General features: G+C 40.7%; 1 protein-coding gene across 2 annotated transcripts in view; it reads left to right on the top strand.

The window, feature by feature from the left end:
* cacna1c (calcium channel, voltage-dependent, L type, alpha 1C subunit) overlaps positions 1-22,002 on the top strand; it is a 173,738-nt gene that overhangs the window by 89,357 nt on the left and 62,379 nt on the right. For both annotated transcript variants that reach the window (XM_041029878.1, XM_041029877.1), the window contains exons 4-5: positions 17,142-17,281; positions 21,698-21,837. In XM_041029878.1, coding sequence (XP_040885812.1) covers positions 17,142-17,281; positions 21,698-21,837 — 280 coding nt within the window. The remainder of the gene's footprint in view (positions 1-17,141; positions 17,282-21,697; positions 21,838-22,002) is intronic.

Here is a 22,002-nt window from a genome sequence, read left to right as displayed (position 1 = left end):
AACAGTGCAAAATTTAGATGGATGTTAATGGCAGATGCTAATATTTAAGGGGAGTTAATGGATTTTGCAGATGTTTGATGTCATGCTATGAGAAGTAGTGTGACGGTATTGGAGGCAATCACAGACCCTCTTATCTCCTTTTGTCCTCTATTCATTTTAAGCATCGTCTTACTTTGTGTTGTTCTTCCTTTCTCTCCACTGTTCTGTCATTGACTTGTCCTCAGACAGGGACATAAACTGAAGGACAGGTGTGTGTGTGTCTTTGTGAATATGTCCACATGTTTCCATGTTGAAGTGTGTCCACCTGTGTCCACGGTCCATGTCTTTATGCGACCTGTCCGCTGTATAGCTGTACATCATTGTGTCCAGACGGGTACAGTTTGTCCTCCCTTGGGGCAGGCGTGTTTCTTTGTCTGGTCACTGTTGTGACATCACCCTCTAGCAAACCATTAGGACACTTCGCCCTACAGATGTGCTTCCTATAGAGGGAATAGGTCCAGGTTGCCATGGTGACTAGCTGTGCTCCAAGGTTTTAGCTGGGAAGCAGGCTAACGTATAATTGGCTAGGTTTACATGCACGCCAGCAGTCTAATTATAATGCCGTTAAAGCAATAACGCAAGTAAGATGGAGCCCATGTACAAACAAACTCTGATTATGTTAATGTGATTATGCAATAAGATACTGGAAATAGTTCCATTTTAATCATGGTGTTCAAGAGCATTTTTGACATCTAAACACCTTAATTCAAATATTACTCTGTAATAGTTTTCATAGCATTTTGCAACTACTTGACAGTTTTCTGTTTGTTGTCAGTTTTGAGGTTAAATACTGCAGAGAGAGACTGTATTATTTAAAGGGTCATCTTCATTCATTAGTCACACACTGTGTGACTATAAAATCACTAATATAACTATAAAATGACGCATGTAAACATCTTAATGGGGTTTTGTTTACCATTATCAGATTATTAGTGCTCATAAACCAGGGTTTGCTCCTTTTACATTAGAGGCGCAGACACACAGCTACACAGCTACAGCAGTTGAACCCGGGATCACTGAACATCACATTCCCAGATCTACCCTTTCTACATGCTGTGTTTGTGAAGAATTGTTCTGAACTGTCTGACTTGATTAAATCAGATTTTTCTTCAGTAGGGCTAAACTGTGGTGTGCTCACTGATGCTCTTGCTAAATATAATGCTGGCGGCAAAACTTTACTGATGGCATTTTTTGCACATGGCCTGCTTTGTGCACAATCCAAGTTTTTGTCAGTGTTCTCTATCAGAAGCTTAGCCTGTTAGTCTGAACACTTGTTACTGTTATTGCCCACAGTGATGGGCACTTTAACAATGGGAACAGAATCTGGAATAAAGAGGAAGCAGTGGGCCATAGTCGGCCAATAGGAGGCTTATCCCTGCAGTCCAAAACAGTGACTCATCATCACTGTGCCGAACTTGGGATCTCTTGCCGTGTGAGTGCCAACAGCATGAAACCTTCTCAAACCTTGTCAAAATAGTGTTGCATAATACCACAGCACAGAATGAAACAAACATGAAGGTATTACAACTGGTTGCTGTTTAGTTTCCGCTTTACTTTTATTTATTCAGAAGTTTCTGAGAGGCGACCTCTCTTTTACAGGAACACACTGCCCACGCCGATGGGACATGGGCCAAAATATGGTTTCTGTCATTTAGGTAGTTTCTATATTTCAAGATGAAGTCATGTCTAGCTGGCATCGCACAGATTTAAGGTTGAAATAACTGTGATACTTCTATCTGGACTGTAACAAAAGAAATGCTCTTACAGCATCTTCTTCTGCACCAACATTTTTTTAAACAAGCACAGGAATTACGACAAAAATGACTCTTTAGGTCCCTCCCAATTTGTGAAGATGAGTTTTGAGCAGCTAAACAAAATTACATAAATGTGAGAAATGTTTGTTTGGGGAAATAGGAGAAGATCCATATTGTATTTTTTTTATTAGAAATCCTACTCCTTCTTGCAGGCAGCAGAGAAAAGTGTGATAATGATGGAGCGATGGATTGCGAGAGCTGGTCAACAAGCCAAACTCAGTGGGGGTTTACATCACAACACTGAGTGGAAAGTTAATGAGAGGCCAACTCACGCACACAGACACACATACACACACACAGTGATAGACACAAGCACACAAGGGTCCCAGAGCTGAGATAATATAAATGACTCAATCAAAAACTAACATTGGCATGCAAACACAGCTTTTAACAAGCTGTTAGTACTGACATATATAACACACACGCACGGATAAAACAAATGCACAAAAGCATACCCAAAGGCATCACGTGCAGAAAAGTTTGCAAAGAAAGTTATAATAGACACTGAAAACAGAGAAAGAAAAAAGGATGTGTGTGAACTAGAGAGGCAGAAATTGCGAAGACAGATGGACTACAGACAAAAACATACAAACCGAGAGAGAGAGAGAGAGAGAGAGAGAGAGAGAGAGAGAGAGAGAGGAAGGTAGAGCATGTCCTTGTATCCAGACTATCTGTGTGATATACTGCTGTCTGGCTGAACAGTGTGTGTCTGTGTCTGTGTTTTTTGTGTGTGTCTGACAGTCCAATATCCGTTATCATTCATGGCTCATCACACACTTCCACTGACACACACATACACACACACACGCACCAGGCACTCACGCATAGTAAGTGACAGCAAGGGTAAAATGACAGCAAGGAGACGGTGAAGGAGCTCATGAGAAACTAGACTAATTTTATTACCCCCTTTTTCCCTCCATCTCTCGTCCTCTTTCTCTTATCTCTTTCCATGTCTCTTTATCTCTCCCTGAGCAGTGCTTTCTTACTTTATTTAGACAGCCAGGCGGTAGGCAGCATCATGTGTCACATTAAAGTTAATTCTAGCAAACATGAAAGAGATCATCACTACATGAGAGCCTATGTTTCATTCCTCAGGACTTCAAGGATGAGCTGCAGATGTGTGAGATGGTAGCAACAGTATTTTTACATGGGGTTTGTGTAACATATAGTGGCAGTATCTATGTTTATTGGCAAAATAATGTGTTCTGTAGATTTTTTTAATGAATAGTTCCAGTTTTAAGGATTTCAAATTTCTCTCCTCTTTTCTCTCCCGCCCTGCACTTTTCCTGATTTGTGCACCAGTTAAATTGCCCCAGCAATTGATTCAGAGTGCAACATGTTTTTATCACACTGCACATATGTAATTGAATTAAGGCAAGTAGAGATAATATAAACCATACCGGAGGGGTGTTGAGTGAAAGACTGTTGCACCAGGAGCTTAAAAGTTTAACAGGGTTATAAAATGGTAGAAGAAACAGAAACTCCAATTATTCACTATTATAAACCATTACTTGTGTTGCCTTATTCATTCTTTCCTTTTGTCGTCCTTTCACCTTTCTCTTTTTCCTTTGTCTCAAAAAGCAGTTGTTTCAGGCATGAAGCACACTTTGGTGTGAATGTAAATAAAAGTATATAAGAGTAGTATACATAAGGATGTAGATGGGAATTATGAGCCTACACAGACCTCTTGGGGTGGGTATGGGTGGGTTATCTTACAGTTACATGGCAGTTACATTCACAGGTTCATTAACAGGGACAATTTTGAGAACAAATGCACTACTTTTTTGCTCCGTTTGTTCTCAGACAAATATTGTTTTATCCGATTTTAGAGCAGGTTTTTCTTTGTATGCAGTTTTTAGTTTTTCCTCCAAGCACTGTTTCAAAACCAGAACCAGAGATTTATGAAATAAACATTGGAGCAGCATTAAATGTACTTTTATTCTTAAGGGGCATTCCCCCAGCTACCCCCTGCCGGCCCCCGCCACCCCCAAAAAAGACACCCTGTCCAAGTGCATTAAAAGACAAGTCAGCTCAGAGTTACCTTACTAAGGACTTTTAAGTTAGAGTGAGGATAAAGTGATGAATGTGGTAAAAGGATGGAAGCACACACACGCCACACATACACACACAGGTATGCAATACAGGTGTAAGCATTGCATTATTATGTTGTTATGTGCAAACAAAGACATGCACACAGAAAGGCAGGAATTCTCCCCAGGATCTACTGACTTGCACATACATAAAAAATCAGCGCTCAGGCTCCCAAAAACATGTGCACACACGCACACACACATATACACACTTTGTTCTGCTGTTGCACTAGCTGAATCAGTAAAAGCAAAAGGTTTTTTCACAAAGACCCCAGTCAGCACCAAACTTTGCACTCGACCGCCTCACAGTCAAAAAAATACACATCAGAGCTGCATCAGGCTGATCACCACAGGATGACATTGTACCAGTTTCTTGCTGAATTTACTCTTTTAAAAAAGTTTTATATAGAGGTCAGTATCAGTGCTGTGACACTCGAATATCACAGATATTTTCTTATGTCCTTAGCCTAAAAATTATTTTAACATTTAGCTTTTAGTTTCAGCTGATACAGTTTTGTTTCTGCTCACTTCTTTCCCATATTTCGCCCTTCTTTTGTCTCCCATTGTTTCATCTGTATGATTCCTTATCCATTTGTCATTTTGCCAAGATCTCCTTGTTTCACTCACTTCACTTAGCTGGCTTTTCCACCCCCTTTTCCTCCCGTTTACTGTCGTCCTCTCTATCCGTTTTCACACACTGCAGGTATCCCTTAATTGTGTTGCTGGCACATACACACATGCACACTCACACACGCACACACACACACGCACACAATTATATCGTATTGACTGGTGTATGTGGGAGTTGGATTTCTGTGTGGTCTGAGATAGTGAGTTATGTCTGAGGTGTGCGTGTGTGTCTGTGTGTGTCTCTCATGTGGTTAATGAAGGCCATGTCTGTACAGTATGAAACAGGGTCACAAGCCACATCCATTGTGTTCCCCACTGAGCTGAAAGGGAAAGTGTAGGCGGTGTGTGTGCGCTTTGTTTTGGCTTTGATCTGGGAAATACAGAACACACAAACGCAGCTCAAAACAGAACATCCTGTCCCTCTTAGTCACCATGGTCAGTAAAAACTTACATTTTTTCCTTAACTTGATTGGTTACAGGAGGGAAGACGAGAAGGAAAGACAGTGTACAGTATTGGTTATACAGGATGGTGGAAAGTAGCTCAGGATTATACAGTTTTGTATCTATGTAGAAAAGGCTTTGCTCCTGGAGGATGCAGCAGGCAATAGATTCTGCAGGGAGCACAATAAACCCCTTGGTTTATACAGACTCACACTGTATCACTGAGATGTGAAGTATACATAATGCGCAAGGCAAGAGATGCTATCACAAGTTATGCTTGGTAAGAAATCATAACAGGATGATGCTGGGGCGCCGGAGGAATAAATCAGCATAACCAGTCGCAGCAGCATGAATGATCAGAGGAGAGTGAGAGGGAGCGAGCTTGTCAGATTATATAAACCGAGTCAGCTGATAGTGATCAGCTGATGGCGTCTGTGACTTCAGTGCTCTGCCTGAACAAATGTGATGCTCCGCAGGTTCACTCAGCTCTTCCTCCTGTTGAGTTTTCCTCCAGCGCCCCTCCACAGCTTGTGATAATATCATGAAACTCTTTCGAGCTCTCTACCCCCGTGTGTCTCTCACATCATTGATTCATCCTTGTATATTTGTGTGATACTGAATTCCTTATATATGGGGACCAGGTGGTCTCATGTTAATAGACAGAACAAGAAAGATATCAGTTTTAGGGTTAGGTTGAGTGAATTAAAATGCATGAATGAATCTCCACAGAGTTTTTGTAACACAAGTCACACAAAGCAGAGAAAGTGGGAGCTGAAGCAGAGGCAGCAGCCAATTCCAGGTGTTCCCATCAGTTTAATAAAGAAAAAAAAAAGCTGTGGAGTTTGAGTTACACAGAGTCAGAGACGAGAAGTGATTGAAAGACAAAAGGAGAATACAGAGGGTGAAAGGAGACAAGGTGAGGACAGATCCGCTGAGGTTTCAATGGTGAAGGAAAAAAGAGAGAAATGAATTTTGTCCTCGTCCCTCCTGATTAATAACCCTGTTAGCCTTTTTAATAGTCCTCCTCAGCTCTTTCTCTCTATCTCTCCTTTCCTGCTCTTTCTCTTTTTGACCTGTCAGCTAAAATGCACTTTAGTAAAATCAAATATGTTAAACACCAACAAAAGATGAGTTGGTAACCTTTCTTCTCTCTCTCTTTCTCTCTCTCCCCCTCCCTCCCTTATCTTAATTACTTTCTTTTTCTATTTCACTTTTTGCTTTCTTGAAGTAAAGTTTGTCTTTTTATAGCTTGTGGGTCGCTGTTTCAACAGTGCTACTATGGTAACAGCAGGGGAGTGGGTGTTAGCAGCTAATCCTATTTGGGTGTCATGGTGGCATTGCTATGGCACCCAGTAGGAGAGCTGCACAAGCTTTCTTCTCTTTAATCATATTTCATCAGTAAGGGTTTTGGGAGGTCAGGGGGTAAGAGGAAGAGTAAGCTGGGTTTTCAGTCAAATCAGAGTTCACTTAAAGATGTCATAGTTCCTCCATTTCCGTAAACACGCAAAGATATGGACTCAATTCTTACAAGGACCCACGGCTTTCTAGTTGCCATAGTTTCCTGCTTTTTCTTGCTATTTTTATTATGATAAACTACTTCGAGGAAACTTTTTGCACTGCACATATACACTATCTTCCTGAAACCGAAAGAAATACTTTCTATGATGTAATTCCTTTCTCACTACATACAGTCCCTGATTCCAGCTGCTGTTAGAAGTAATTGACATATCAGTTACAGTTGTCTTAAAGCAGTGGATTCACACCTTAATATTTTTCTTTATTCTTTTCTTTCTTTTTTTTTATTTATATACTTTTTTCTGTGACACACACACACACACAGAAATTCATACACATATTTCAGTGTTTTCCCATTGTATCTCTGTTTCTCCATTTTCAGTGTGCTGTGCTCTGGTCTCGCTCCACTGGACATTAACCAGGGGAGGAATGATGGAGCAATTCTCAACACACTCAAACACACACACACACACACACATTCATTCACAGACAGGGCTTTTCCAGCGCTCTGCGAGGAGATAGAGTGGTGTGTTTGGTTCTGATAGGAGCAATACAACCAATTCAACATGGAGTTAGAGCAACAGAGAGAGAGGGAGAGGATGAAGGGGTTTTTTTTTTTTTGTTCCAGGAGAATCTCTCTCTCGCTACAAGATTTTGGATATTGAAAAAGCAGAAAAAAAAGGCAGGACATGGAAGTAAGTCTGTTTTGCAAGTTGTGAATCAATATTTCCAAGAGATTCTAGTGCAAATCGGTGTTACTGTATTTCTAATGGTTTACCCAGGCCAGAGCTGTCATCAGATACCGGTCTAGGGAGCTAAAAACGTATTGGTATTGGTATTTGAAGTACAGTGTACTGAGTACTGAAAGATCAATAAAATCTATTAATGGATATATTATTGGCCTTTCAAATGTGTAAACATCAGGTTGCATTTCAAACTGAGGAGTTTAATCTGTCATTTAAAGCTTAATATACCTGTATATTGAACTTCCATGGCTCTTGGCCCATCCTGCATCATATCTGAGGAGACCATATGTTAACACAGTGGGCCTGACACAGGCACATCTGTGGCCACATACACACTCATGCAGTGTTTGATCTCAGTAGGTAAAGAGCTAGGAGGCAGAATTCACACACACAGCACATTGTCACAGTGTGTGTGTGTGGTTTGTGTGTTTTCGTATTGCTGTCGTTGTGACTGCCGGTTAAAATTGTGTTTATTAAGTCACTTCTACAGAAAGGATTTTGCATTACAGGCATTTATTATAGGCATTTACGTTTAGTTTGCAATTGTCTGTTTGTTCATGAGCGGCTTTAATATTTTGTTTGTTTATTTGTCCTTGAGTTTGTCCTTTGTGTGTGTGCTTCTGTGTTCACATGCGTGCACTGTACATAAAACCATCATATGTAGCTACCATCCTGTAGCTAAACCTCAGTGCACAAGGATCAGGGAAAAACAAAATATGGACTATTTTCTGTTCTGATTGTACTTAGGTGAAGGTTTTCCTGATAATCCAGGTCTGATGCAAGAAAAAGAATTTGAAAATGACTCACCTCATGGCCACCACAGCCTCGTGCCTTGTTAAATTGAAGACAGGGGATCCTGAGAATGCAATAATTGGAATTTGTAGAGTCTCATTTGGTTAGCTGCTGGGTGAAAAGTCTCTGGTTGGTCATTCAACAGCTTCTCAGCAAGTGAGTGATGACAGTCTTTTTCTGACTGGCTGATTCAGCAGATGCCTCTAGCACAGTGACACCAGTGCTGCTCTCCGCACCTGTTTGTCTTGGTGGTTCTTCTGGTACTTCAGCCCTTTCGTTCAACCCACACTTTCTTTATGTTCCTGTTATGCAGACAGGATAGTTGATTGAGAGCACAGGCAGAGACATGGAGAGGCAGGATGAGAAAAACAAATGGACCAAGAAAAGGATAAGAAAGAGACCAAAGAGAGAGAGAGATGTACATGGACAGAAAAGGGAAAGTCAGGGGAGAGAGAGGAGGGAAGGGCAGTGAACAAAAGTGAAAAAGAAATTTTCAAGTGCAGCTATAATGGGAAGACATTTGTAAACAATTGATAAAGAATGATATTATTTTGAATGTACTATAGTATACTACTAGTATACTGCTATAAGTTCTTGTGATTCTATACCACCTTTCAGTCTCTTTCTCACTTCCTTATAAGTCACAACAGCACCATCAACCCCAGAGGAATATTAGATGACTCACACACACACACACATAGACGCACACATACGCTCCATACAATGAGTCATGCAACGAGTTACAGAGTATAGTAATCTATCTTGTCCTCTCAGTTTAGCGAGTAGCTACTCTGATCTTGATGCGCTACAGTGATCTGTGTGTTTGTGTGTCACTTCACTTTGTCTTCATTTGTACCTCTGCTTGTGTGTCTGGCTGCATGTGCAAATCTGTGTGTGTGTGTGTGTCTGCATGTGTGAGAAAGTGTGTGTGCATCTTGAGGAATTCAGCTCTGTCACAGTGTGTATATGTGTGAGTGTGTGTGGGGTGGCCGCACAGCATCTGTCTCCCTGCCGGTGAGGCAGGAGGCAGAAGAAGTCGTGATAAGTCAACACACACACACACACCAGAATGCAAAACTGGAAAGGTAGCATTTTACACTTGAGAGAAAGAGAAAAGAACGAGAGTATGTGTTGTTAGCTGGGATGGAGGGATGCGTGGAAACAGAGTGATATTTCTCTACCTTTTCACCTTGGCTTTTTCCTTCTCTCTATATACAGTATCTTACTTTCTTTTTCTTCCTGCCATCTCCTGCTTTCTCTCTCTCCTTCTCCTCCTCTCTCAAGGGTACCAGCTACCTTCCCCTCAGACACCAAGTAGCATATACACACCTTCGCACATTTATGCACACACTCACTAACACACACCCTGGCTGTCTATACAAGATGATTTATGCTCCTGTGTTCTTTTTATTTTTAGACCAATTACTCTGTTTCTCTCTCTCTTTTGTCTGTATCTTTCTTGCTCTCTCTTTAAATTCCCTCTTCTCTCTGTTTTGCCATCCTTCTCCAAATATTGTCTCCTGTTTTCTGCACCTCTGTCTGTATTTGCAGACAATTTTAAATGTTTGTTTTACCGTCATGACGGGTGTCCTCCTCTAGTCTAAAGACACGCAGGTCAGGTTGACTCTAACTTAGCTCTGTGGATGTAAGACTGGATTTGTTTGAATGTTAGGGCCTGTAATGGACTGGTGGTGACCTGTCCAGGGCATTTCCCAGCCCTTGCTCCCCACTGCAACCTGGGATAGGCTTCAGCCAACATAGAACGGTAAAGAAGATAAAGAAAGTGAATGAAATATGTATGTGAGAAAGGTGAAAGAAATTAAGGAAGAAATAAATAGCATGTGAAATATTTCTGTGTGAGACCAGTACAAAGTGAGATAGCATGTGACAGTTTTTCAGTGAGATCTGTTGATCTGTGCTGAGAGTCCCAGTAGATTTCTCTGTTCTGTCACCAATCAGCCTTCTCATTTGTATTTTCTTTGTCTTCGGGTCCAGACATACCAAACCAATCTCAAAGAGTTAGTCCTGAAAAAGGACAGCCGATCAGTCAAACATTTTATCTTGCTTTGCGTCACATTAAGTCATACCCTCCCCTTAAAGGCTGCAGCTTGCAGCTAACGTCCTCATATTTTCTGTGCCAGCGAGAGAGGAAATAGTTTGTCATCTGTCTGTATTTGTAAAAAATGTCATGGAGAGAGAAATAAAACATATCCCATTAGAGACACTGAAGTCACCACTAAAAGTGCAGTTGATAATGAACAGCCACGGACGTGCTTTTGTGTCACATGCACCCAACCACACTCCACATTAGCCTTTCTGTATGTCAACCTTTCTTTCTTTTTTCTTTCTTTCTTTCTTTCTTTCTTTCTTTCTTTCTTACTTTAGCTGGTGGCGCCTGTTGCCTGGAAACAGGAGGTTTTTTTTTTCTTTCTGTAAACTTTGATATTCAGAAGGCTGGAGGAAACAAACAGAGGAAGAAAAAAATGGATTTAATAAGGCGGTGTCCATGTTAATGCAGAAAAAACTTCAAAACATTGTTTTCTTTTAGAATATTTTATGTCTAAACTATTATTTTCCAATCATAGACCATGTTGCTGTGAGCCATTTGCCATTACAACATATGGGTTGGGTGCAAAAGTGTAGGTCATGGCTGTATGTGGACAGGAATCCCAATCCACTGTTTTTGGTGATCTAGCTTCCTTTCAAGGGTCAGAGATTACTGGTGTCCATAAGACAATCTCTATCTCACACAGAGACACATGCACACACACGCACAGACACACACAAGTGTAATCTCTAATCAAACATAATCCTTGTCCAGAGGCCCATAGATTGGAGCTTAGGTCTGTTAATGAGACTCGTGTTGAACGTGGCATGTTAATAGCACTGCGGTTCAAGAGGCTCCCAAGTGGCGTGACAAAAGACAAGCTATGTCCAAAGCGGAAATCCTGGAGAATCTTATTATTCTTTTTGTGGTGATGGCTTCTAGGATTTTTGATTATTTTAAAGTGCTTTTTTTGCCTTGTTGTTTTTTGTCATTTAACATGTCATTTTGTATGACATGTTAAATAAGCACTCATTCTCTATTTCAGCAGTCTGCTGTATATATTTCCACCTGCAATGGTGAGGTTCATTGAACTGGGTGGATTTTAAATTAATATTGAACTTTTGGTGGAACCCCTGTAGAAAGATATGAGAGAGCGAGTGTTTGACTGTTTATATTATGTAAAACTGTGATTTTGCTGTGGTCTATTTAGGCTTTGAGACCTGTTTCACCGTGCAGTGAGTGGGAGTGGAGAAAGAAGAAAACGCTTCCATTTCCTACTCATAGAGCATTGAAATAGATGATTGACAGTATCAGTCTTTACAACCTAAGGTGTTATCAAAGTTAAACATTGCTTTAACAGCCTTTGTCAATAGACCCTCAATAGTAGATCCTCTTGAGAGAAGAGTGTAGCTCACTCATTTTGCCCACCCACATTAGAGAGTTTGGTACACTTTTTAATCTCTATTCTGTACCCGTATGTCCTTAGTGCAGGACAGAGAATGAAGAGTATATCAGGTGGAAATTCCATCTCTTTATGCCTGTTAGCTGTGGTGGAACTATTCACTTAACAAAATGACTGTCTTAAGTACTGAGACAGTGACCTAAGGGCTGCTGTTTTTCACCATGCATTATTTATATACAGCTCTTCTCTTGAGTGATGTCAGCTTTGATTATACGTCTTTATTTATCTCCATTCCATCGCAATTACAATAATAGAAAAAATACAAACCAATTTTTGCTCACTGACCCAAAACTTAACCCAAGATTCAGAATCCATCAAAAGTTCTATTACACAGTCAGCTGGAGAAAAATAATAAAAAACGCCCAAATCCTGATGAGTTGTTTTCTCTTTTTTATCCACTGTCCATAGCTTTGTACACAAAATTTATAAAAAGCTCTAAGCTTGTCTCATCCCCATCATATTCCCAACTTTGTGACTGAAGCTGGTTAATTTAGGGAAATAAAGATGGTACAGTAGCAGCTACTGAAACTGTATGATGGTGAGTCCACTGCCACATTTCATGTTTTATACACCAGGTGTTGCATTATACTGTAGATCGTAAACAGTGTGGCATGATGTTGTGGCAATGAAAGCTTTATTAGGCCAAAGGCCTGTGCAGAGTGACAGAATGGCACAATAAAATGTCACATTAGACTAAGTTCGATGCTATCAACTGGTGGCAAGCGGTTAAGTAAGTGTATGACATGGATCACTGGAGCAAGCACAAGCACACAAACGCACAATTTCACACATATACAAGCACACACACTGTTGTACACACACACACAAGAGAGCACACTGGTATGTACACACATGGGACACACAATAAGAAATCTGGATGCTGACAGAAGAGTAGTAATTAGGACTATGTGCTGTGGATATTCTTGGTACAATACTGATCAGTGTCATCTGCATGTGAGTGTGTGTGTGTGAGAGAGAGAGAGAGGGAGAGTCTGCTGCTGCCGCGGCTGCTGCAGCCCACAGTTTCCATGGTAACGTCGGAACCCATCTTGGTCTCTATGGTAATTTCTGGTTGGCATCCACAGAAAGAGAGAGAGAGAGAGAGAGAGAGAGAGAGAGAGAGAGAGAGAGAGAGAGAGAGAGAGAGAGATGAGGGCAAGAAAGAGAGGAGAGGTGAAGACATAGAAGTGAGGGACGAGAGAGAGAAAGAGAGGCGGAAGGAGGGAGAGAGAAAAACGACTGGGAGTTAACTGTGAGACAGAAGGATAAAGAGTTTTAAAGTCCTCAAAATGTAAGTGTCAAATAAAAGTTGTCCATGCAGAGATCTTTTTCTTACTTCATTAATTTTTCTCAGACTCTGGATTTGTTGAGTTTGAGAAGAGGTGGTTGCTGGTTCAAATCCAAGGTGCTGCAGAGATAAAGAGGAGGAGAGAGTGTGATGGAGTGTTGAGCATATGGCTTACATGAAGCGGCTGCCTTATATAAATGATAATTCTGGTTTATTACAAGTTAGGTCTTATTTTTGTGGTTGCAGTTATCGACTATAATGACATTGTACTTGACAAAGTAATTGATAAGACAGAGTGAGACACAGTGACGTCACTTCAACAGGCTAAGAAATTATTTAAACCACTTTATTTGTTCACAATATTATAATAATCCCTCTTTGCTAAGGAAAACTGTACTTTATTCTCCCCTCTGAATAAGGTAACCGTGGAGTTTGTTAAAAATTTGTACCATTGTCTGACTGCTTTTTTTTCCTCTCCCGTCTGACTTCTTTCAAGCCGAGTCCCCAGATATAGCAATTATTATCTCAAGTACAATGTCATTACAGATAGGAATAATGGCCAAAAGTTCAAAAATAAATCGTAATAATCCAGACTTTTCCTGTGTGCATTCTCCCTCCATTTGTCTCAGTTACAGTGTGTTCATTTGTCTTTTCTTCTGCTTAACCAAACTTGCATCATTAGCCTGCTAATAGGATGCACACAAGCAGCGTGCACAAGTCCAGACTCTTGTACTTAGATTCAGTGTGGTTGCTGCCTCTAAATAAATCATTACTGGAGGTTGGCAGTGTGTTGCTGTATAGTTGTGCAGAAATATTTCCTGTCTAAGCAGAAAAGCAGTCAGATTCTACAGTGGGTTTCTGCTGTTTACACGACTGAGATGAGTTCACATTTGCAGCATAGAGCAAGAGCCGTATTCTGGAATTTAATGTCTAGATTAAACATATGATTAAATCACCAGCTGCATGAATTGTATATTTCTGCTTTCAGGTTCTAAATCATTCTATTACACTACATGTTGTTGTCCATCTTTTCCTCAGATGTCTGTGCTCTGGACGTGTTGAATAAGCAAGAAGTTTTGAACTAAAAGATTCTATCTCGTTAGTACTCCCGCTGTTTGGTGTTTTCATGGTTGACTTCTTGGTACAGTCTGTTCAAGGTTTTCTTCCTGCTCTTCTTCTTGATGCACTGAACACTGCATGAAAGAAACATGCACTAGACTGTGATGTGTCTGTGGGAACTTTCAAAAACAGCTTAATGGCTAATCCTGTCTTCCAGCACGCACACATACACACAGACAGAAGGTCACGGGGAATGGAAACATTGTCCGCTGTATGGTAGAATGTCGATACTATAATCTGATTGGCCTAGTTGATGGATAGGCAGTTTGGTTGGCCTATCACAGATAACTGAATTATTGCTCCCACATACTCACCTTTCTGTCATTCTGTCTGCCTTCTTCTCTCTTTCACTCTGTCTCTTTAGTCTGTCTCTCTCTCTCTCTCATCCATCCCCTTCTTCTCTCTCAGGCACTCATCTTTTCTCTCTCATTTCTTTCCAGTCACTAACCAGATTAGTCGTGCCCCTTATGGATTCTGCCCTTTATGGGTCTGTATGAACGGAAGGGAAGGAGGCAGGGAAGTGTATCTGTATGTGTTTGTGTGTCAGGCTGAGCTGTTCCTACCAGATGTTTTTCTCTGTTTCATTCTTCAGAGCGCCGCACTGTCTGCCTGTCACCGGCAGATACACAGCCTGGGAGTGTATGTGTATCTCTGCGTGTTTGAGAGAGAGAGAGTGATGGAGGGCTTTTGTGTGTTTGAGAGGGAGGATATGTGCGTATATGTGTGTGTGTGTGTGAGAGATTAATTACTTCCACTACTAATATTCACTGTGTGGTGGAGGGTCTGCATTATGAATGATGAATATAAAAACGATCAATTCTTGAAACTGACACACACACACACACACTACACCATACGCACAGAAGAGGTAGACAGGTGCCAATAAAGAACACTGGATGGATTTGAATTAAAATGAGAAGAGGTTAGAGAGACAGAGAGAGGAAACAAAACAAGTTTAATACAGTTTTCTGAGCAGCCCATTCAGGTGCAGAATCTCTGGCCCAAAAATCAACGTGCCTGTCAAGTTGCCTGTCTTTCAAACTGTGCAAATCCTCTTTATTAGAATTCATGTCATTCCATCCACTGTCAAGCCGCTTGAGCATTTTCAAGTGTGGGAAAACAACACTTCTAGGTAACAGTTTGTATGATAATCAGATCATTAAGAACAAAAAAAAAATCAACATGAGTCTTTTATCAATATCTAGCAGTTGTAATCTTGTGTCAGCTATGATTCCTGAGTCATTTTTGATGCAGTGCATGCTGACAGTTGCACGCATATATTGTGCTCTGAACATCCAACTTCAATAAACACCTCTCTAACCCTGCTAGAAAATTAAGTTTACAGTCCAAATGGGACAGTGGAACCACAGCAGTTGTGTCAAAACTGTGGTTTCATGAATGACTGATTCCCATGGCCCAGGATGTGTGTGTATGTGTGTGTTGTGCAACTGGCCTAATGGTAGTTTGACAGTCTTTCTCCATGCTGAGAAAGTTGTTTGTTTAGCTGGACTCACTTTAGACTCAGATCAGCCTTAACAGCAAATCTTAATGCAGCCACTGTTTATATGAGCTTATCCAACACTAATACTCTAAGTCCATGTTGAATGTTCAGCATCTTAAAAATACAAATTATTTGTGTGTTTTAAATATTAAAAAAAAAATATTCTGATGATACTGTTTGGCCGGAAAGCTTGAGGAGCATGTAGATTTTACAGCACGTATAGCGGTTAATTCTGTTGTATCAGAGCTAATTTTTATTAAATCATATCCAAAGTCTTGTGTTGTCAGTAGTTGCTACAGGACCATGCACAGGTAAATATGCTTGAATACGGCCATTATGACATTAAGCTGCCTTCTACCTAACTTGCATCTGCTGCGGTAGCATCATTTTGTGGGGATTCTTTGCTAACTCTATCAGCTTGTCAAGCTATTTTGGTGAACTTGGACACATACAGAAGCTCCGTCCCTCCAGATTCAGGTTTAACTGGTTCTTCCCAGGGTTGAGGCTCGAGGCTGCAGAGACCTGACTGGCCTTCTGTCCCAAACCTCTGGCCCTCTGTGAGTGTGTGTCCATGGGAAAACAGTGGAAACAGGAGGCGGAGCAGGGACTGAGATGGATGGACAGATGGATGGACGGATGGAGCTAAATATATTTTCATATTAAGAAAATTACGTACCTCAGAGGGACAGAGAGTTTTGTTTACACAGGAGCTCAATAGTTTTTCACCATCGCTTTGATCTCATTTCAGTTATAAACTCGACAAAACAATTACAAAGCTGATATGACAGATGATTAGGTGGATGGCAAATTCTCTGGAAGTTTACGAGGGTCAGAAAGTTATATAACACCCCCTTCTCTCTCTCTCAGGGCCATTTCAGGACATTTCCCAGGGCCCCTTTAGGCAGGGGTCATCACTGTGACAACAATCTCGAAGGAGCTCTGTAGTAAAAAAGTTGCGTGTGTGTATGAGCATTTGTGTACATATGCACACACGCATGCATTCCTCTCTTCAGACAGTAGCCTCTCAAACACAGGAAGAGAGCTGCTTTGATTAAATAATCAGAATGCTTTGATTGTGTACACGATTACAACTTAGACAAATACATGTTCACACATAAATAATCAAACACACGCACACACACCAGAAGCTACATAAACAGTAACAGAACATGTTGTTCTGACTGATAAACCCAGAGAAGTAGAGGACTAAGCAGCCAGCGCTGTAAGTACTCACATGTCACATACAAGGTCTTAAGTGTTGATCTATGTTGGCATAAATAAGAAATGTGATGATTGTGAATAAATGTGTGTAAACCTGAGTGTGTGGTTATTGCCAGTTGCTCTAACTAACCTACCTATCAAAATGAAAAGTGATCTACTGGAAAGAATTTTGGATGGATGTGTGCTTTTCTCTCATTTCAGTCCTAGTTAATATTAACTATTCAGTTAATAGTATTTACTCACATGTAAAGCTTAACTCAGTGTTACTGTAAACTTGACCACCAAAGGCCTTTCTGTAATCTCCTCTCTCTTTCAGCTATTTTTTTTTTTTTTTGCCTTTCTCTAATACTCGTTCCGTCATATTGAGGCTTTCTGAGTTCACAATGCTGCTGTTCAGACAAATAAATGGAGCTGTCTTGTTTTTGTGTTTCTACAGGAGCGTGTGGAGTATCTGTTCCTCATCATTTTCACGGTGGAGGCATTCCTGAAGGTAATAGCCTATGGCCTGCTCTTCCACCCCAACGCCTACCTGAGGAACGGCTGGAATCTGCTCGACTTCATCATCGTAGTCGTAGGGTGAGTGAACAGAAACAGGCTGAAGAGATAAAAGCTGTGAAGTGTTTTTTAATGGTCCTGTGTTACTCTAAGTGAATCTGTGTGGTTTGATAGAGGGTGCGACAAAGATAGCAAGTTCAGTATGAATGTAATTCACTGTCTCTTTCCAGGATTTTTAAAAGTGCTACCTGACACATTTTTAAACAGCTGCACATCATTGGCAAATTAATCATAGTACGTTGGTATAATTACTGTCAACAAATGAAACTATAGCCAAGACGATTGGCAGCCTCTGTCTAAAGCCAGAGGTTGTCAGCGTCTTTCAGAACTAAGATCACATTTCCCATGAATACCTTTAATTCCTGTAGCAAAGGCAAGGAAGCTACTGCACTTCCAGGTATCTTTGACAACATTTTTTCACTGAAACATTTTTCATTAACCCTTACAAACTAAGTTCACTAGTAATTCAGAAGATTTGCAAAATCTAATTTGCTGGCACAGAATGTAAATGTAAGTCAATAAAGAGATGGATAGAGGAACGTAGTGTTATTGTTTGTGTATAGGGATAATACTAATTTCTCAGTATATGTCGTATTTTAATACATCTTTAATATAAAATTCCATAATGAGCAACGACTTTCTAAAGACGTATTGCATTAAGGCAAGCTTTCTTTACAGTCAGTCCACATTAGAGCTACAGTAAACTTTGGCCTACAGTGTATTGGTGACGCCTAAACTGATTAGCTTGTTAGATGCTGATAGCAAAGCTCTGCTCTGTTTTTCCTTATCTGCAACTCAGCAACATAGCCCATCTGCTAAACCCTCTGTGCCTGTGAGTGCCTGTGAGTGTGTGTGCGTGCGTGCGTGCCCTGCCTGCCAGCTGTGCTTTGTGTACAGTGTTGTGTGGGGGTAATGCCACAATAGCCAGTGGACCTTAATGCCATAAAAATGGTCTAATTGACCGTGTGTGTGTGTGTGTGCGCATGCAAAAGAGAGAGACAGCAAGAAAGCACTCCTCAGCCTGAAGGAAAGCTCTGTGAATGCACTCACACACACACACACACACACACACACACACAATGCATGCACACTCACTGAGTCTTGTTCATTGCCAGTCAAGTGTTCACTCACATTACCCTTTGCTAACTGAACATGGTTGGCTTCTCTTAATAGACACACACACACCCTATCGGCTGGCATCATGGTGCCACTGCCCCTGGCATAAACACAACCTTTACCTCTCTTACGCTGTTATCTACCCTCTCTGTCTGCCTCTCTCTGTCTCTGTTTCAATTATGGCTTTTATTGTGACTCAACTTTATTAAATATGCAATAATACTATATTGATTCCTGTAAGGAAATTGTCTTTTTACTTGCAACCTTGCCACACCGAGGTCAGAAAGCCAGATACAAGCTGTGGCTCTGGAATTAGCAGGGTTTAGTGTTTTGTTCAAGGACACTTCAGGAGGGTTTGTGCTTGCTGTTTTGGGAGATTAAACCAGGGTGGCCTCCTTAGACTTCCCTGCTGTTCTTAAATGTTTCCTTTGCCGCAAGGTGAACCCTTTGTCTTTTTTCTTTTGCACATGGCCAAATAAGGCACACTTACAAGTGACCAAATTGCCCTTTTCTGTTTGACACAGTAACAGCTTAAAATTTTGAGAAGTTCACAGAAAAGCTTAGGCATGTTTCGAATTTTAGGGTAGAGCTGAAAGCAATACGAATGCATCATTACAGAGACTGTACTCACCAGAAGAACAACAGCATTGTTCATTTTGTGAACACGAACTGAGCTCGCATCCGGTTTCCTACCAACACTCAGTGATAAGAATCATGAAGGTGATCTCAGTCCATAATCATAATCTGCTCCCTATCCTCAGTCAAGCAGTTTGGCTCAATCTAACATTCCCAAAGGGCGGCAGATTAGAAAACACTCAATACAAGTAATTTTCAATAAAGCTTTCATTCTTGAAATTTGTCATTTTGAAAGGCTCTGACTTAGATCTATTTAGTCATTTAAATATAAGAGCTTGTTATGGAAATGACACAAAACAGAAAAAAACATTAGGAAAGTTGTGAAGCACAAATACACACACACACCCTGAGAGGACACACAGATCTAGGAAATGTTCAGCTGTGACAGCGCTGCATCTCTGTGTGTGCATGAATGAGAGCTTGCCTTTGTCCCAGCCTGTGTGTGCATGTGTGTGTGTGTGTGTGTGTGTGTATAGATGAGAAGTGACAGAGTTCGCTCCCTCTGGAATGTTCACCATATGGGTGAAAGAGCTTGTACCTGGTGCCGAGCAACCTTGGAGGCACACACACATGCACATGCACTCTCACACACATGCACGCACACATGTACACTCTCACATACACACAGATGTTAGAGCCCATATTCTTGCTGACACGTGCCTAAGAGTTAATTAGTGAATTTTCAGTGACCTAATGAATGGCTATTTTATAGACTTTCTCATTAGTCTCTGCTCTATATACAAATCCTTCTTTGGCTCTCTGTTCTCTCCCCATCAAAATAGCTAAAACATCATCACAAGAAAAGAGAGACAGGACAATGAAACTTTCACGAAAAAACATTTTGCATATAAAGTACTCGAAATTAGCTAGCCAGCAATTTAGTCTGTTAATGGATTAATCAATTAATCATAATCAAAGCAATAATCAATGAAAGTCAGTTTTCAAGAAAAATGTCTATATTTCTATGGTCACAGCTTCTCAAATTTTGTTTTTTAATAGCAGTTTGCTGCATTTGTGTGTTTTTATTTCATTGTAGCTTCAAATTTGTAATAAGTCAATGATGAATTCACTGTTTTTCAATGGTGTTGTTATGTGTTGACTACTATGAAACCTCAAGCCTCTTGGATCTTTATGAATGTACACAGTTGGTACTATCTTTTGCTGTGGATGTACACAAGCCATTATGTGGTGCTACACTCAAAAGGCTCTAATTATCATTTAACACCCCACCACAGCAAAACATGCTGGGCGAAATGCTGGTGGTGCAAAACTGTGGATCCTTGACGTGCTTTTCATACTCTGTTTCAAAGGCATGCTTCCCACTGAGCGAGAGGGAGACAGAGAGAGAGAGGGAGAGAGAGAGAGTGAATCAAATTGAGAGGGAGGTAGTGCGAAATAGAGAGGCCAAGAGAGAGAGAGTGAGAGGGAGAGAGAGGGCGATATGTTTTGAGAGGTCTTTTCAAGTGGCCATTTCATCTGTGCTAATTGATAATTCTCCATGACTAACGCGCCGCTGACTGGCCTTTGAGCCGCACTAGCTGGAAAATGGTATTGTATGGTGATTTCTAAAGGATCTCAGAGAGACAGAGAGAGGAGGAGGAGAGTGATAAGCTCAGCTGGACGTACATAAATTCAAGCTTGTGAGCCACTGGCACCAAAGAGATGTCTGTAAATAATTTCATAGGGGATAATAGCTAACAAAAGGCTACAGCATAAAAACACATTTAGCCGTTTTATTGAAGATTTATATTATTTATGTTTTCGTTATTAGGTATTTTTATTTACTTTGTCTATGCACAAAAATGTGTGCACATTACCATGTAGAAGCAATGTGTTTTATTCCAGGTTGAAAACCACTTCATACAAATATTATTAGTATTAAGACATTACCTGAAATGGAATCAAAGGGGCCTCACTCAGACATACCCATAAATAAAGGGATGTATATGGACAGGGATCCACATTTCCTTGTGGCCTTCTAGGGTACACAATTTCAGGCTTGAAAGCCACAACTGCTGGTAAATAATTTCATTGAGGATAATAGCTAATTCGTATTTTTATGTATGGACCAGGTATATTACAGCAGAGACACAGGAAAAGTTGTGTGACGTCATGTGGCATTATATATGTGTTACATTCAACCTGACAGTGTTGTGAGTCCACACTTATAAACACATTTTGGAGACACCTCCGCCACCTCAACAGTTTTGTGTGGAGCTGATTGTCAAGTCATTAAAGCTGAGCGTCTCACATTTCCTCATCTGTGAAAGACACAGGGAACAGATGAAATACTTTTCTATTGTTGTGTTGGAGAGCAAACTAATTAAGCTGTTTTATTTTCTACTGTTGACTTTTCTCCGACACACACATTTGATTGTGAAACAGCACAGATGCATTCACTTTATTTTGGTCCCAAACTAGGTTGATGTCTAAAACACTTGTTTTATAGATTATGATATAGATGATGTAGATAGATGAGATTGGTATTTGCAACAGTGGCAACAGAGGAAATGAAAAATAAAACCATAATGGCATCTGCTGCAGATACTCATCACTCCATGTTATATCCCTTTATGTCTGTATCTCTTTTATTGTTTCCCTCTCTCTCAGATAATCTGTAGTATGTGGAAATGGGATGTCAACCCGACAATGATGGTTATTGAAGTCATTACTTTCTTCTTGCAGGTTATTCAGCGCGATCCTGGAGCAGGCCACTAAGGGGGACGGAGCCACTCCTATTGGAGGGAAGGCAGCAGGCTTTGATGTTAAGGCTCTGAGGGCATTCAGAGTACTCAGACCCCTCAGACTGGTCTCTGGAGTACCAAGTAAGTGCTGAGGTGCTGTGGAAGGAAGAAAGAAAGAAAGAAGGAAAGCATGAAAGACAGAAAAGACAGAAAGAGTAGAAATGATGCTCTGGGGATCAGGTGTGAATGGTGATTGTGTAAGGTGGGAGAGAAATGAACCGCAGATTGGAGCAGATATTGGTGCTC

Source organism: Toxotes jaculatrix, chromosome 22, assembly GCF_017976425.1.
Source record: "Toxotes jaculatrix isolate fToxJac2 chromosome 22, fToxJac2.pri, whole genome shotgun sequence".
In the NCBI taxonomy this organism is placed as follows: Eukaryota; Metazoa; Chordata; class Actinopteri; family Toxotidae; genus Toxotes; species Toxotes jaculatrix.
The sequence above is the reverse complement of the archived record's forward strand: the minus strand, read 5'-3'. Positions and strand labels throughout refer to the sequence as shown.